The sequence below is a fragment of the Diabrotica undecimpunctata genome, chromosome 4, assembly GCF_040954645.1.
Source record: "Diabrotica undecimpunctata isolate CICGRU chromosome 4, icDiaUnde3, whole genome shotgun sequence".
NCBI lineage: Eukaryota > Metazoa > Arthropoda > Insecta > Coleoptera > Chrysomelidae > Diabrotica > Diabrotica undecimpunctata.
Window position 1 is genome coordinate 24,028,604 of NC_092806.1, and position 18,283 is coordinate 24,046,886.

Genomic DNA, 18,283 nt, shown 5'->3' on the forward strand with positions numbered 1-18,283 from the left:
TTTATATGCTTTCTAAATACTAATAACATAAGATTCTGTCTATTTGCTATTTTTACATAATATTACTCTTTGGAAGATTGATGATGCTTTTAAAAGAAAATCTCCACCATATATTTGTTAAAATAGGTTTTTTTAATACACATTTGGTTTGTATTAAACTGTAGATTAGGCTAAGAAATTTAATATTATAACGAATATATGCAGACGCTGAAATAAACCTGAATTATGCGACTTCAATGATAGAAACAATAAAACTTCCTAGAATAAACACAGCGACTACGAATTTAGAAAAGAATAAAGAACACGTAAATTCTATAAATAAAAATATACAGCATTATTATAGTTTGAGTAAGTTAAGATTTCTTTTTTATTTTGCTTCAACCACTTACAGTTATTAGCATAAGAAAATACAAAAAGTGATAAAGACATACATAGGGATATACAACATATCAATTACATAAAAAGGTATACAATATATATTTTAATTATTGATGTATTGTGTTAAATTTTATTAAAAAAGTTTATAGCTTTTAAGAATTCTATCAAGTCAGCTACGTATTTAGATTCTCCTATAAGTTCTTTTACTGTTTTTGGAATGTGGTGATATAGTCTTCCAACTGAGTATATTGGACAGTCAATCAAAATGTGCTTCACTGTCACTTTACATTCACAAACAAAACACACTGGTTCCTCTTCTCTCTTCAACAAGTATTCGTATGTTGTAGAAGTGTGTCCTAATCTGAAACGTTTTATTAGGTCTTGATGTTGTCACTTTAAAGGCCAGAAGTTCTATGGAAGGACGGAAGATTTTATTTCTATCAATTTAGTGGTGCTTCTAATCTACTGGTTTTGCCAAACATAATGCAATTTTGCTTTTAAGTAAGTTAAATCTAAATGCACCGTTAGATTTTTCACTGATACAGCTGTTCTGGTTACTGTGGATCTAGCTAGACTATATGCCTTTTCGTTACCATCTATTCCAACATGTGACGGTACCCAGAGGAACTCTACTGTCAAATTGTTTTGGTATATACGGTATAAAATTAACGTAATCTGCTGTAATGTTGGATGAGAGGGATAATCTGAGAAATTGATGTCAGACAACTAAGTGAATCAGATATTATAAGAGATTTGGGAAGTTTTTTTTTAGAATAAAGGTTAGGGCCTTAATTATGGCAAATAGTTCTGCTGTAAAAATACTTGTCTCAGGAGACAATTTATAGACGGAATGTTCATGTGATATCACAAAGCATGCTCCTAAGCCATTTATGGTCTTAGATGCGTCCGTGTACATAAGATGGTAATTTTTGTACTATTTGAGAACATTTTTGTAAGTTTAAGGTTGCAAAGCGGAGAGGGAACGACCCAAGGAAAACATAAATTTATTTCACAGGTAGGATAAATGGGAGGTAAATCAATATTAAAATCTAAGAAGTATCTATTAGCTCGTTCATAGAAAGGTACAGGACCCCTGTTTCTTTTTTGATGACTTTCTGGAACCTGTTAGCAACTGCATGATGGTGAGCTGGATTCTTTGGGTTATGATTATATATTCGAGACATACAATAGAGTTAAGTATTTTCTTCTTAGGTTTAAGGGTGGCTCTCCAGCTTCACAGACTAGACTGTCCACAGGACTGGTGCAATATGCTCAAAGAGCAAGTCTAATAGTTGAACTCTGAAGAGTATCCAAAGTTTTGAGCAATGCTTGGTTTGCGGAGTTATACACAACACATCCTTAGTCCAGTTTTGATCTAATTAAAGATCTATAAAATTTATTAGAGTTATAAAACCTGCTCCCCAATTTTTATGTGATACAGATTTCATAATGTTTAGTCCAGCTTGGCACAATAGTCTTAGCGAGTGTATATGACTTGTCCAGCTTAATTTTGAGTCCAGTTGCATCCCTATATTTCTTTTGTATATTCTATAGGAGAATTGTATAAAAATAGATTTGGGAGCTTTTGTGGATTTGATTTTGATGAAAAATGTATATAGTTTTTGTTTTTGGGGTGGAAAATTGGAGATTAATATTGTTAGACCACAATTCTATTGACTTAAGAGCTGCAGCAATATGATTATGAGCAGATATGTTTTTATTTCTTGCTAGAATTACCAGATCATCAGTATACAAAAGTTTTAATTGTGTCATTGCAGTATGACACAACATTGTTAATAGCGATTAAAAATAGCGCTACGCTTAGATTCGAGCCCTGTGGAATTCCATTTTTCTGTAATTAAGATTCAGACAAATGGTTATTGATTCGAACTTGGAAATATCGTTGCCATAGAAAGTTTGAAATAAATGCAAACATGTTACCGTGAATCTTCCAATTGTGGAGTGTAGTTAAAATATCATAGCGCCATATATGTATCAAAAGCCTTTTTTACATCAAAGAATATGGCTAAACATTCTTGATTGCATATAAATGCATCAAGAAGATGTTTTTGTTCAATATACCACATGAGTCGATTGGCAATGACCTTTTCTAGCAACTTACACATTGCATTCATGAGAGATATTGGTCTATAGGATTTTGCTTCAAATTTAGGTTTACCTGGTTTGTATAATGGAACTATGATTGACGAGTGCCAAATTTGTGGGAATACCTTATTGATCCATATGATACCAAGGTACAGGTGGATGTTTCGGATGAAAAGCTGTTTTTCCAATGGATTTATTCGCTACATCAATGATGACTATTGAAAAAGGATGTTTTCTCGTTAACATCTTGTTCGGAGTCTCTCTAAGATCCATAGCTGATGAAGAAATCAATGTTGAGAACAGTGTCCAGTTGGCTTTATTTAAGGACCATTTGGCGAATTTTATGAACGATGAAGCAAGCAGCACTGGTTGCCTAACTGACTGAAAATTACAAGGTTCTGAGTTGAACAGTAAGTAGGCTGTCTTTTAAGAAACGAATTTCCATGGGTATTTTATATTATCTACTGATATTTCTCTTTAAAATAACATTTAAAATTATGTCATCCAGCGTAGTTAATATATTTTTTCTTTCATAAAAACATTCTTAAAAGTTAAAAAAAATTGAGTAAAATTTTAAAGTTCATTCGTTTAGCAAATTTCCATCTGACAACAAACGCACGTGTTAATATTCGCCGTCTCATTCGTCAAGAGGCTATTAAATATAATTTATTACCTTAAGCCAGACAGATTCTCATGTTACAGATCCAAACTTGCCAGCATGTTTAAATTCAAATTGTATCGTGTTGATTTTTAAGTTATTATATTGTGTTATATTTATCTTGTAGTTATTGTTAAGTTATTAACTGGTCGTATTATTTTTTAGAGTTTAGTTTAATTGTGATTTAATCATTAAATTTCAAGAAATTCTTACACTAATAGTTTCAAAAGTAAATATTTTTAAAAATCATATGATACACATCACTACGACCCTGTTTGGCTTTCACGTGCTTCTGTTGGCAATTGGGAATATGTAAAATGAATGTAGTTTGGTTAATTTTTAGTTTTATTTAAAGAGTTGTCAAGAAAGTTTTATAAGGGTTTAAATAGATTAATTTATTGTTAGTACTGTAAATTTAATATTATAAGTCAAATTATCTAGTTGTGTTAGTTAAACATTTAATATTAGCAATATGTTTTTATAGTACTACCTAATATAAGTAAAAAAATCTGTTTGGAAGGAACGGGACTGAGCGGGGATAGTATAACAGAACAACTTGTTTGACGGGAATAATAGAATACATCGGATGTATGCTACACCACTAAAAGAAAAGTAGAACACCCTAGAATAAACAGAACAACAAGAAATATCGATAAAAAAAAAGAAGAATCCCGTAAATTCTAAAAATAAAGTATATAATGTTAGCCCCCTGGTCATTTTAATAGCCCCTAAGTTAGTTGGGGTCATTGAGAGTAGAATTTGATAGTTCTGATATTTTAAATGTGATTTCTAGTAACCATAGATTATATACCACACTATACCGATAATTTATTACTATTTTGTATACTTAGGGGGTTAATATAGTTTGGTTGTATTGAGGAACAACTTATTTTTATTCGGCAAAGGCTTTGTTTTGAAACAGTATCTAGATGAACCGTTACAATATTTAACACTTTTCGAATCATTAACTAAATACCTATAGTTACCTCGCTATTCGTAGGAGCAGGTTTCTGTTTATTCTTTTTGCCAAAGAAATCGTCGTCAGAACTAAAGCCGTCATCTGAGCTGTCAAAACTGTTGCGTTTTCGTTCCTTAGGTAAAGGGAAGTATCTCGGATCGTCCTGGGGATCACCTTGAGACGACAGTCTAGCGACAGGTGTAGGCAAGGGAGGTACAGTGACAGGCACAGGTGGAGGCGGGTTTGAAGAAGCGGAAGGTACACCATTACTGTCGGGAGATTTGTCTTCCATGCCCTTCATAGGAGCTCTAGGCCACGATTGTTTCCTGTTGGCTCCTCGCATCGCAGGCGGTGGAGAGGTATCTCTTTCGCCCTGCAGAAACTTAAGGTAGCTACTCATGAAGCCCGAACCAGCACCTGCTGGTTTTTCTGGCGGTTTATTCGAGTTCATCGCCAGGGAAGGTTTTTGCGGAGGTACGTGCTGGTGCTGATTATTTGGAACTCTTGTTGAATCTAAAATAATAATATAGTAATAGCTAAACTTACTGAACACTTTTGGTTAATTCATTTAAACTATAAACAAATTGACTGGCTAGTTGGTTGTTAAAACCAGTGCCAACAAAACACACACATTTAAATTATACTAATTTCAAATTTTAATATGTGAGAAAATTTATAAGAATTTATCTCTTTTCACCTTTCGATCCATAAACCAATACTACTGTATAAAACAGAAAGATGATTTTAGATTTAATTTCAATGCAGGGCATCTGCCATCCGCTTATATGTATTTCAACCTTATTAGGTATCATCATAGCGTTACTTGTAAACTACCGTCATGTGATGAATATTACAAAAAGATTTCATTTCGTAAATAAATATTTATTATTTTTGCTTAGTTCATAATTTTGCAAGATTTTCTACTTATCTTCTTGTCTACTTATCCTTCTCTTTTCACAAGCAATACCACCACTGAAAGGAGTAACGAGAATGAGTAACTTCCTTATTATATTAGACATAACACTGTCCTATACTTCTATCCTTACAGATAACGCGGAGTGGTAGAGTGGATATAGAGTCAGTGTCGCATGTTATCTATAACATACCCCACAAGAATGGCCAGTGTAATATATCGAAAGTTCAAGCAACTATTCTCCAGTGTAATTATTTTCATAGCACTGTCAAATTAGTTGTGAATCAAAAAATTTCACAATGATAACTAATTTTATTTGAATGTTGAATTTCCAGCTAAAAATCGGAAAACCTTACCCTGTGAAAGAAAATTCAGTTCCTCTTCAATATTTGGCACCACCACTTTAGGATGTTCCTCTGGTTGAGGTTGGTATTGATTGGAAGCCTGTGGTGATTGTTCATTATAATTTGTCAAAGGAGTTAACTCTACGGTGGATGCATATTCAGTGGGATGGGGAGGTAAATGGAAAGGGGCAAAATAGGGTAAAGGAGGAGGTGGATGATGGCCATGAGGATGCGGTACCATCAGACCTTGATGTTGCTGATGTAGTGATTGGGTGGTAAGAAATTTGGAAGTAGGCGGCGGGAGATTCCATCTATCAAAGTCAAAATAGGCACCATTTTGTTGAGGTTGATTCGTCGCGGAACTGTGGGCAGGCGGAGGAATTCGACCTAGAATTACATTTGCTATTCAAAATGTAATTAGATTCGTTTTTAAAATTATATCCTAAAATAATATAATGTAGATCAAATATTTTGACCTACAATAATCAATGCAAATGCTCGAAAAATGTGTGTTAAACTGAGAGAAGTGATGCAACATAGCATAACAATAAACAAAAAAAAAACTAGGATGTTTTTAAGTATAAAATCAAGAAAAAAAGTTTCTGAAACAAAATCCACAACACACGAAACCATAAAAACACAAAAGAAATATAAATAATACAAATAAATTATTAAAAATAAACAAACACAACTAGTCAATGTAATAAAAAGAAGCAAGCTGGAATACTTCAGTCACATTAAGAAGCTCCCTGAAAAAATATGAACTTTTGCAATCACCATACAGAAAAAGATACAAGGTAAATGTGGTTTTGTTGCATAAGAAAAATATGATGGCTCAAAAACTTAAGACAATGGTAGGGAAAATCAACTATAAAACTAAATATATTCTTACAACAGTAAAACTAAACCGACTGTATGATATATATAGAGCATATAAAGCATAAATAACAATATCAATTGACATTTATACCTTATATCCCAATATCAATACTGCTTACCCAAAAAAAAATCACAAAAGAAAAAATAGATTGAATATTTTTACAGATTAATGCCTTACAATTCAAAGTACATCGCACTTACTTGGTAATGGATGCATATCAGCAATCGGCTTATCACTACTCTTCCTCCTTTTTGGAGGCTTCGCTTCTGTTTTAATCTCATTTTGTTGCACCTGACAGCTCTGCTGCTGCTGCTGTAGATTCTTTACTATACTCATAGGATCTCCCCTACAGCTTGACAGATCCTGTAACGTCACTTGGTGACCACTGTTTGAATCAAAATAAGTCTGCTGTCGTTCGGCCACTCCCAGAACCACCCGTTGCTGTTGCTGCTGCTGCTGTTGATTTGGTTCGCTCCTATTCATTTCTATGTTGTTGTTTGAACTGTAGGTAGTACTAGATTGGGACCCCGATTGATTGTTCTGAAATTTTCTTTGGCCCTAAAATATACATTTAGTTTTTACTGACAAATAAAATTATTTATATACATTAAAAAATATAATATTTCCGGAGCTTGGCAGTATAGCGCAAATGTCAAGTTCATGCGTTTAGAGAAGAATGAAATTAATTCCTTCATAAAGTTTCGCCCTCCAAAGTGAAATTGAATTCATTTTCAGAAATTACGAAATTTTAAGATTAATAGTTCCAAAAAGTAATTTTATTCAAATATAGCATACAGGGTGGCAACAACGTCAGCTCTTAAGGCAACCCTTAATTACCATAACTGGGGAACAACAAATTCTAACACATTATGGGCACCCAGACAGACAAAAAATAAAGAATAAAAAGAAAAGTGTGAAATATAAAATGGCTAATGCAATTGTGAATATTTCTCAGCTGACAAATGCTAGAAACTTTAACAATTGGAAATTCAGAGTAACTATACTACTGGAAGAAAGACAATTATCAGATGTATTGGAGAAAACAGAGCAAGATTACAGTGAAGCGAAAGAGAAAGCAGAGTTTAAACTAAAATATTCCAAAGGTAAAAGCATCATAGTGCATTGTTTAACAGAGAAATAGTTGGATTTAGTTAAGGATGCAAAAACTACAAAAGAAATGATTAAAACCCTGGAAAACATATTCGAAAGAAAAAGTGTATTTACAAAATTAACATTGAAACGTAAATTTTTAACATTGAAGCTAAAAAGAAATGAAAAATTAGAAGATAACTTTCTGTTGTTCGACAACCTTTTAAGAGATTTTGAAAATGCTGGTTCAAAACTAGAAGAAGAAAACAAAGCATGCCATTTATTACTATCATTAAATGAAGAGTATGAATCAGCCATTACAGCTATAGAAAGAATGAACACAAGTATTAAAACGGACTTTGTCCAGACGTCCAGACTATTAGATGAAGAAATGAAACTTAAATCAAAACAAGGTAAACCAGCTAATGTTAATGAAATGTCATTCCGAGTCAATCAGCCAATAATTTGTTATAAATGTCACAAATTAGTACATAAGATATCAAAGTGTTGCCAATTCAAAAGTGGGAATAGAGGTCACAATCCAAGAGGAAACTTTCAAGGGCATTCAAGAAGTACATATATACAAAATGGTACAAATTATCATAGTAGACGAAATCAATGTGGTAAGCAATCACAGGCGAATCAAGCAAATTAATTAGCTTTCATTGCATTAAGTGGTGTAACTGCAACGTGTGACATAGCAACTCTCAATCTACAGATATTCATTCTAGATTCTGGATGTACACAACACATGGTAAAGGAAGACACGGTAGATGTAAAACAAATCAACACAGTGAAATTGGAACTGCAAAGAATGGTGAGGTATTGGTAGCAAATAAGGTAGATACAATAAAAGTTACATGCAGGGACGAGATATTAAAATAGAAGCACTTATTGTTAAAGCTATATCACATAACCTCATTTCTGTATCTAAATTATTAGAAAAAGGTTTTAGAGTAACATTTGTTAACGATATTAATGGTAAAAGACAAGCTATTGTAAATAAAATTGGATCAAAATTTCAGTGTGAAATGTTGAATAATTTATTTTGTTTAAAAGTAGATTTTGTTAATGATAAATATAATTATTGTAACGAGACGAATCATATAGTAAGTTATGTAAATAAGACTATAGATGATAACTTATGGCATAGATTAGGACACATAGACACAATTTAAAAATATTAGGACTACCTTAGGAGTTCAGAAATTTGTATGATTGTATGAAATGTAAAAGTATTAGAAAACCATTTTAGAAATGTTATAAATACACAACAAAAATTGGTCAGTTGATACACTCAGATATTTCAAGTCCAGTAACTACACCAACATCTGAAGGTTATAAATACTTTCAAGTATTAATAGATTATTCCAGTCGTCAGAGACGAAAATACTACTGAACCTCTAAAAATCATACAAACAAGCTGAATTTTGCCAAAAATGTCAATTGTATGACGCTTAAAAAGATGCAAAAAAATTTTACCACTTTAACCCCCGGGCTTTCCTGTAAAATCCGCCACGTACAGGGGGGAAAACGGAAAAAATCGATTTACCAAGAATCTGTAGGCCATAGAAAAAAATGTTTTAAATAAAAAATGTAGCTAAGATAATTTTGAACAAAAACGTTTATTAGCAATTTTTTTGTAGAATGACCGTTCTCTCAGACACAACGATTGAAACGATGGGCGATTTTGAATGTCAGTTACGCGCGCGAAATCAATGCTCAATAAAATTTGTATCAGCTCGACGGTTAAAATTCAATATCTTTTGATCCGAGTGGCCTATTGACAAAAATTATGATTCGTTTTAAAGGTAAAGAGTGCAGCTTTCGTACGCAGTTTTTCTATTTTGTCGAAAATGAACTCAGTTTTTATAAAGGTGTGAAATAAATAAATGTGGCGCGATTTTTGCCATTTTTTATGATTCTCATGAGATCAATACAATGTATCCCTTTCATTGACCGGACACTATAGAGTTTTCATAACTAGAACCTAATTTTCAAAATCTATAGCATGAAATTTTTGTTTTGAGTTTTGGCAACAAATATGAGGCATTTGAAATATGACTAAAAATGCTGAATTTAAACTTTCACATTACAAACGATCTAAAACGTTTAAAACTCCTCTTTTACACTAGTACGTTTTCATTCAAAAGTACTTAACTTCGATAAATTACACACAAAACCGTCTTCTTGGAGGCATTACCCGTGACGTGCATCATTTGTAATGTAAAAGTTTAAATTCTGCATGTTTAGTCATATTTGTTGCCAAAAATCAAAATCGAATTTTCATACAGTGTGACCCATTTAGATTGGAAACACCTCTATAAAATTTGAAGTTGTTAACCGATTTTAACCAAAATTTTTTTAATGTCATGTAATAAAAGGTCTATTGCGGGACAAAATATGAAATATTTAGTTAAATTTTCAGGGCATTTTACGATACTTTTCCTTCGTCGAAAACAGAGAATTTGTATTAGCGATTTTTTTATTAAAAAAATTTCTACGCCACTGGATTTAGAGTGGCTTCAAATAGCTATGACAAAAATTTCATTAAGATATATTTATTAATAAACTTATGACAACTTAAAATTTTAAAACACATTAAGAAAAAAACACTCTGTATTAACGGTAAAAAAAAACACTCTGTATTAACAGAAACATGGAAACATAATTTTAGTTTAAATCCTAGTTGCCTCTACCAATCCACCATCTAATTGGATACATTTGTCGTAGCTTTTATGAATATTTCTATGAATATTAAGAATATTACATTTCTTAGTTGTTGGGGAGTAATTTCTGCACATGCCTGTCGAATTCTTGCACGAAGTTCGTTTACGTCTCTTGCACGGGTTTGGTAAACTTTTTGTTTGATAACTCCCCAGAGAAAGAAGTCTAAAATTGTGAGATCTGGGTGGCCAATCTATCAACGGAATACGCCGGCCTATCCAACGGTTCGGAAAATTTTCATTTAGCCATTGCTTCACGGTTCTGGTGTAATGAACAGAACACCCATCTAACTGGATATACAAATTTAATCGTTCATTAATTGGGAGCTCATGAGTAATATCCCACAAGTGTTTAAAAATTCTAAAAAGATTTCTTCAAAAAAGAAAGGACCAATAACTCGCTCGTTCAGTATACCACACCAGACATTGATTTTTTGAGAATACTGGCTTTTACAGTTTATTACCCAATGGGGATTATCTGCTGTCCAATAGCGACAATTCTGTGATGATACTACTCCATTTGTAGTGAAAGTGGCTTCGTCGGTAAACAACACGTTTTTTAGAAAATTTATATTGTTTAAATATTCCCCTTGGGCCCATAAACAATATTCTAAACGTTTTGCTTCGTCGCCTTCTTGTAATGTGTGTAAGAATTTTGGCTTGAAAGGTTTAATATTATTTACCTTAAGACATCGCCGAATACTCTCTCGAGGCACATTCAAATATAAACTGGCATTCCTTAAACTGGCATTAGGGTTATTTCTGAAATGATCTAAAATGATTTGATCATTTCCTCTTCTTCTTTGTAACGGGTTATTTTTTAAAATTAGTTTTGATACTGCACCATATTCATTAAATATTCTATTTATTTTGTTTACCGTACCGCAGCTAATATTAGGACGATCCACATGTCTGTCATTAAATATTATACAAACTTCCCTGGCTCTTCTATCGTTATCTCCCAAAAGACGTATAATTTAAATTTTTTCTCTCAAACTTAATCTTGCAACCATTACACAAAATATTATTAGAAGAATTTGAAGTAAATATTGTTGCAGATATTATGCATAAATTTATGCTAGCACTGAAATTTGTATGACACAAATAATATCAAATAGTAATATGTTGTCATGGTAACTGAGATTTAAGTTGTAGCATGTAAAGTTAATAACAATGTAAGTCCGTTACTTGCATTAAATTTTTATGCTATTTTAAACATTTTTTTGTCTAGTAGTGGTTTATTATTAAAATTATTTGAAAAATAATTAGCTTTATGGTTATCTGTTGATACAGGGTGTTCTTTTTTGACTCGTAGCTTAGTGAGTTTTAAAATTTTAAGTTGTCTTCGTTATTAATAAATATATTGTAATGAAATTTTTGTCATAGCTATTTGAAGGCACTCTAAATCCAGTGGCGTAGAAATTTTTGACGTGACAACGTCTTAAATTAGGTTGTGGCTCGGAGTCACTCATGAAAAAGTGTAACGCCCGCTCACGTCTGTTACGATGAGTCACCGAACGAGAGAGAGGCCCGCCGGATGCCTTGCGTCTCTCTCCCACTCAAACATGATCGGTCCGCTGCGCGCGCAGCACTAGAGAATTAGGCGCGTTGAATCGGTGCGTGCTTGTGTCTCTGTCTTTCTCGAGCGTTCTTGGCGTTGGAAAACCGAGAAAGCGTCATAATACAAGTTCACACGTGTGGTTAAAGTATCGTCAGCTGTGTCTGTAGTGAAAATGTGGAGTGCTTAGATTCGTCATTTACAACAACTACAACAATAAAGGTAAATAATTGTACACTAATATTTCATTATCGTAAACTATGATTGATTGATTAATTGTTAGATTGACACAAAAGTTGAGAAACTGAGTTTATAGGTTATGTCATACTATTGACAAATGTTGATAGTGTTAAGTAAATTATTAGTTTAAATCACTCTGCAATCAATCGTAATTCAGTCTATTGAGAAGAAACAGCGCGTTTCAACTGCAAACAACTATTGTGCAATTTAATAATATTCATATCAATAAATATTCTACCGAGAAAAAGACGTTGTCACGTAAAATCTTCGCCTGTAAAACCGACTTTACAGGCAACCGATTTTTTTAATAAAAAGATCGCTAATACAAATTCTCCATTTTCGACGAAGAAAAAGTATCGTAGACTGCCCTGAAAATTTAACTAAATATTTCATATTTTGTCCCGCAATAGACCTTTTATTACATGACATTAAAAAAAATTGGTTAAAATCGGTTAACAACTTCAAATTTTATAGAGGTGTTTCCAATCTAAATGGATCACACTGTATTTTAGGTTTTGAAGGCTGGTCTCCATCAATGGAAATTTCACTATGACCGGTCAATGCAAGTATAAATTTTATTGATCTCACGAGAATCGTAAAAAATGGCAAAAATCGCGCAGTTTCTTTATTGAACAGTTTTATAGGAACTGTCTTCATTTGCAAAATACAAAAATTGCATACAAAAACTGCACTCTTCACCTTTAAAACGAATTTTGATTTTTGTCGATAGGAAACTCTGATCAAAAGATATCGATTTTTTTCCGTTGAGTTAATACAAATTTTATTGAACATTGATTTCGCACGCGGAATTAACATTCAAAATCGCCGGTCGCTTCAATTGTTGTTTCTGAGCGGTTCATTCTACGCAAAAAGTGTTAATAAACATTTTTGTTCAAAATTATCTCAGCTACATTTTTCATTTGAAACATTTTTTTTGCGTTTTTAACACGAATCTTTTCGTTTTTGAATCTTTTTTACGATCCTAAAATTGATATTCTCGGCAAAATTACTAGATGATTAGTAGTAACATTATTAAAAAACAAACGTGAAACTGATCAAACTATTCTTCTGTTTATTAAATTAATTAAAACTCAGCATAATCTAAGAACGCAAAGAATTAGAGTTGATAATGGTGGCGAATTTAAATCTAATGCATGTAGAGATTTTTGTAAAAATAAAGGTATTAAGGTGGAATATACAATGCCATAGACTCCACAAGAAAATGGGATTTCAGAGAGAATCAACAGAAGCTTATTAGACAAAGCAAGGTCCAAATGTGATGAAACTAAACTACCAAGAGAGTTATGGGGTGAAGCAATTCTGTGCTCTGCATATGAGTTAAATAGAACATCCACTAAAGCAAATAACAGAGAAAAACGCCACTAGATGGTACAATAAAGGTACAAGAGCACAACGTTGCATAATATGATATACAGAAACTGGATATAGATTATTTAATTATGAAACTAATGAAATTTTTTGTTTAAGAGATGTGAGATTTGATGAAATGTTAACTATTTATGATGAAATCACTAAGACCAATATGGTGGGTGATACAAATAGGAAAACAATAGAAATACAATATGAAAATGAACTGCAAGGGGGAATAAATTATATAGAAATAGAAATTCAACAATTCAACAAACCCAAATGGACCTGTTTCTGACTGATCATGAACCAGTCAGAAAAACTCCGTGAACATCAAACTTTCTGTCCCGGATTTTTAACACCGCGAACGCTCAAAACGCAACTGCACATGCGAATCAGTCAGAAACGAGTTATGGATTGTCTCTGCGAAAAAAGCTAATAGTAATAAAGACAATAAAGGACATCAAAAGAAAAAAATAAATTACCATGTACATTTTTGTTTGGCAGACAAACCGTCAGAAGCAATCAATCCAGGAAAACGGGATATCAACAGCAATAACAATGTACCTTTGATAGAATACGGAAACTTCAATAAATCGATAGGATGAAAATATGTGTATGTAAAAGTAGGATACAATTATTAAAGTCAAGGTTTTTATTAGAACATGTGAATAGGAAAGATGGGAATTTCATTTGCCTGTTAAAAACTTTTTATATGTTCAATTTAGATACTTATTTACTAATGTACTCACCTGTCTTTCATCCCAACAATTTTGATTCTGCTGGTTGTTATGATTTGGTCGTTCATACCTTTCAGGAAACGACTTCTCATGGTTTAATGCTCTAGTTATAACAGAAGGGTAAGCTACGTTGCTAGTTTGAGAGCTAGGCCTAGGTACAGAAACGTCAAGTGGCGACGGAGGGGCTACTTGATTGCTAGAACTTTGCTGAGGAGATGAGATTGAGTTCATTGGACTATTGTACATAGGATAAGCCGGACTTTGTGCATGACCTACAAATAATCATTAATTTTAATTTACTTATAAGCTTGCTTATATGTAAGCAAGTATTATTAAAAATTTTTATAGTCATATTGACACCTTCAACTCTAGTTAACTCAAGAACTAGGCGATCGTTTTCGTAAAAATCAATAAAATTAATTTTAGTATTTATCATTTAGTACTCTACTATTCATTACTATTCATATAGATTTAATCACTTGTTCCATATATTAAAGCTTGTAAAGTTTTATTAGTCCATTAAACTCTATCTGTGAATAACCAGTATTGTCTACTACTTATTACAATTGATTATTTTTACACAATTTTAGTTTAAAATATGTTTATTTTGATGTTTTTGGAATGAATTTGGTACACATACGAGCCATTCTCAAAACTTGGTTAGAATTCTCAAATCTAAGTTTTAGACAAATATTAATTATGTTATTAATAATAACAAAAAAACATCTTAGTCTAAGCTATAGACAAAAATTTTGGACAATGAAAAGAAGTATTTGCACTTTTAAGGTGCAAAAACGGTGTTTTTTGATTAATTTTATTTTTATTGTCTCAAATCAATATTTTAGGGTAAAATGAGCAGAATATTGGATGAAAGTACATAAAAAAGCTTTAATTTGAGATGAGGTACATTAAATTTGACCCAATAATTTATGCAAAATTATCAACTGAAAGTCCAAAAATGTGAATTATTGCCATCTTTAATAATTGAAATAACTTTTGTAAAAATTATTTTTCTTTGTGCAAAAAGCATTATATTGTATTAAAAATCGAATGAGACTTCCTAAAATCCGATCGGTCAATTCCTTTTCAAGACACGTTTAATTATTCATAAAAATTCCTAAATTTTTATAAATTTTACATGGCCAGAACTGTTTTCCTAAAAAAGATGATCTATCTTAAACAGATTCTCTTGTTAATCAATTATATTTTTATTTTTATGTAAGAATAAAAATAATTGCTCAAAAAGTTTTTCAATCCATTATTTATTGCTTTGAAGTAGGGGAGACATTTTTAACTTATTGATTCTTACTATTTTAATGGGAATAAGCCACAATTGAGGTTTATTAATTTTTCAATTTCAATTAAAATTATTAATTTTTAATTAATGTTTGTATTTTGAGAATGATTTCCGAAGTGGAAATTGAAATGTCAATAAACTTATTTTAAACTTCAATTGTGACTTATTCCCATTACAATACTTTAAGACGTCACAAGAAATAGCTTCAGAACAATATTGACTCTTATAGCTGAAATCATGACAAAGTTTTTAAAAAAAAAAGTTTTCTACAACCAATAGAAGTTGTTAGCTTAATTTGTTTAAAAAATCACAGCTGCTGTGTTTATAACAATTAAGTGTGGGAGCTTTCACCAGATTTGTGTCTTTTGCAAGGATAACAGTGTCATCAGCAAATGTACCTATTGTGGTTTCTCTAGTAGCAGGAGTTTGTTGTGTCTAAGTGTATAGTACATATAGGACTGGGCCAATAACACTTCCTTGTGGTACACCGGATTTGATGAGAAAACTGTCTGATGTATGTTCATTGAATAAGATCTTAATAATTTGAACTAGGTTATGAGAAGTTACTTGTTTAACTTAAATAATAATTCTCTGTGCCACACATTGTCAAAGGCTTGGCTGACATCTAGAAACATGGTGGTGCAAAACTGTTTGTCTTGTACTCCTTTAACTGATAACGTTTTTATGGGTGGAATATTTATGGGATTTTGGGATAACTCCCTTGTTCCTTCATCATCTGGCATAGCATTGTTAGGCTTGAGTACTGATTGGAGGTACTTGAGTTTTAGACTTCTTTGAGTGTCAAGATAGGTTTTCAGATGGAGTTGCCATATTGGTTGAGACTAGTGAGGTAATCCACAAATGATCTTTTTTCAAGCAGCTTTAATTTGAGCTTTTGACGTGACAACATCTTAAATTAGGTTGTGGCTCGGAGTCATTCATGAAAAAGTGTAACGCCCGCTCACGTCTGTTACAGTGAGTCACCGAACGAGAGAGAGGCCCGCCGGACCGGCGAATGCCTTGCGTCTCTCTCCCACTCAAACATGATCGGTCCGCTGCGCGCGCAGCACTAGAGAATTAGGCGCGTTGAATCGGTGCGTGCTTCCGTGCTTGTGTCTCTGTCTTTCCCGATCGTTCTTGGCGTTCAGGACACATTACAGCAGAAACACTTCCTTTCATTTCATATTTCTCCTATCATCGTCCTATCCTCAACAAAATCACTCAAATAGAAATTAGTTAAGTTTAAGTTTACATGTACAATGTTTTAGTAAACAAAATATATTTCTATAGTTAAAATTTGTGCAATTCTTATTTTCATTCAATTCCTTGTTCCTATTGTGCAATTTAATAATATTCATATCAATAAATATTCTACCAAGAAAAAGACGTTGTCACGTAAAATCTTCGCCCGTAAAACCGACTTTACAGGCAACCGATTTTTTTAGTTTGTTAGTTTAATTTAGTTTTATCTGTAAGGGCATGTGTATTTGAATCGTTTCTGTGCGAGTTTTTTTAACACGCACGAGATTTAAAACAAAACTTAACAGCATGCTATTATGAACTGGATACTTCCCATTGGTAATTACGCTACACAGGAAACTCTTGAATAATTACTGATTACACATATATCCCATACAGTACCCAGGAACGTTTTGGCACAAAGTTACTTCTGTCCCAAGATCTTGTACATCACTTGCATATCAGATAATTATTATCAATTATTATTACTAGAAGAATTATCTACTACTTATCACTCGAAGAATTGTTTCTAGAAACTGTGTTGTTTCATAAAAAAAAAAGATTTAAATATTTGATTACCTCTGGAGGGAAAATTTAGACAAATTTAAGAGTTCAGTATTACATAACAAGAAGAGACTGCAACAGTTAGAGGACTATGAAAATGGTCCAAATAGAGTGTTCAGCTTTGAATAATGAAATTCTGCAAAATAAATTTGTTGAGAATTTAAAGAACTGATATAACTAATAAAGCAGAGAAGCTATTTCCTCTGTATTATCTTTAAAGTCAAAGGCAAATTGTTTTTCAGTGCTGACCACTCACATAACTTCAATTTGGCATTCCTCTAGAAATTATCCAGTAATGCAAACTTCAATATGTTGTCTACATAACTTAACATCCAAATCCTACAAATCCACCACCAAATGACTTTCGGACTGGCAAAAGATATACTTGACTCATTAATTTATAACGTCCTTCGATGATAAACTTCAAACAAAGATTGCCTTTAGTCCGAAACAATTCAGCAATCACTAAAATGAGATTTCTCAACAAAATGTTTCAATTACATTAAAACTCAAAAAGAAAATTTGAGAGGCAAAAAAGAGAGATTCCAAGCGAATAAATAGAAGATTTGGATAAAAGTATATCTTTAATCTACACAAAATAATTAAAGAAATGACAGGTTCTAGAACTAACACAAGAATGAATATCCTTAAAAATGATGAAGGGGATACAACTACTAATATGAAGGAAAGATTTCTCTAATGGGCCAATTACATTCAATAACCATTTAATGATGAAAGGGGAGAACTACTGTCATTAGAAATAACATGGAATACCAGACCACCAATATTAAGAAAATGGGTCAGATGTGCTAACAGTCTTCAGCTAATTGGAATAGTTCAGCACTGAGTATTTCATTCCAATCAGGAATATTCTTGAGCCATGACATCTGTTTCCTTCCACTTCCTCTACGGCATTTCACGATATTTTCAAGGTAGCAATCAAATATATTTTTTAATAAATTGTCTTTCAATTTAAGGAATGTCTTATAGTCCGAAAAATATCAGTGACCTCCTCCTGCAAGAAGCTGGAGGTCACTGATTTACTAGATTCTTTATCTATGATCATTGATAGCTAGCATTAGGTAGAGTCTTAGTCTATAATCTTGTTTATTTGTATGATTCATTTGAACTACTTTTATTAATCTTTAAAATGTTTACTCTGAAATGAGAAAAAATGAAAGTAAAACATAAAAGATGTGAAGTATAAATTAACTGTGATCAATTA

At 32.3% G+C, this 18,283-nt stretch overlaps 1 protein-coding gene across 1 annotated transcript in view; it reads right to left on the minus strand.

Annotated features, from left to right (window-relative positions):
• Nucleotides 1-18,283, minus strand: part of LOC140439318 (uncharacterized) — a 47,593-nt gene that overhangs the window by 20,402 nt on the left and 8,908 nt on the right. The window contains exons 4-7 of the mRNA XM_072529157.1: nucleotides 13,971-14,230; nucleotides 6,438-6,795; nucleotides 5,370-5,744; nucleotides 4,129-4,613 (exon numbers count right to left, since the gene is read on the minus strand). Of these exons, the coding sequence (XP_072385258.1) occupies nucleotides 4,129-4,613; nucleotides 5,370-5,744; nucleotides 6,438-6,795; nucleotides 13,971-14,230 (1,478 nt within the window). The remainder of the gene's footprint in view (nucleotides 1-4,128; nucleotides 4,614-5,369; nucleotides 5,745-6,437; nucleotides 6,796-13,970; nucleotides 14,231-18,283) is intronic.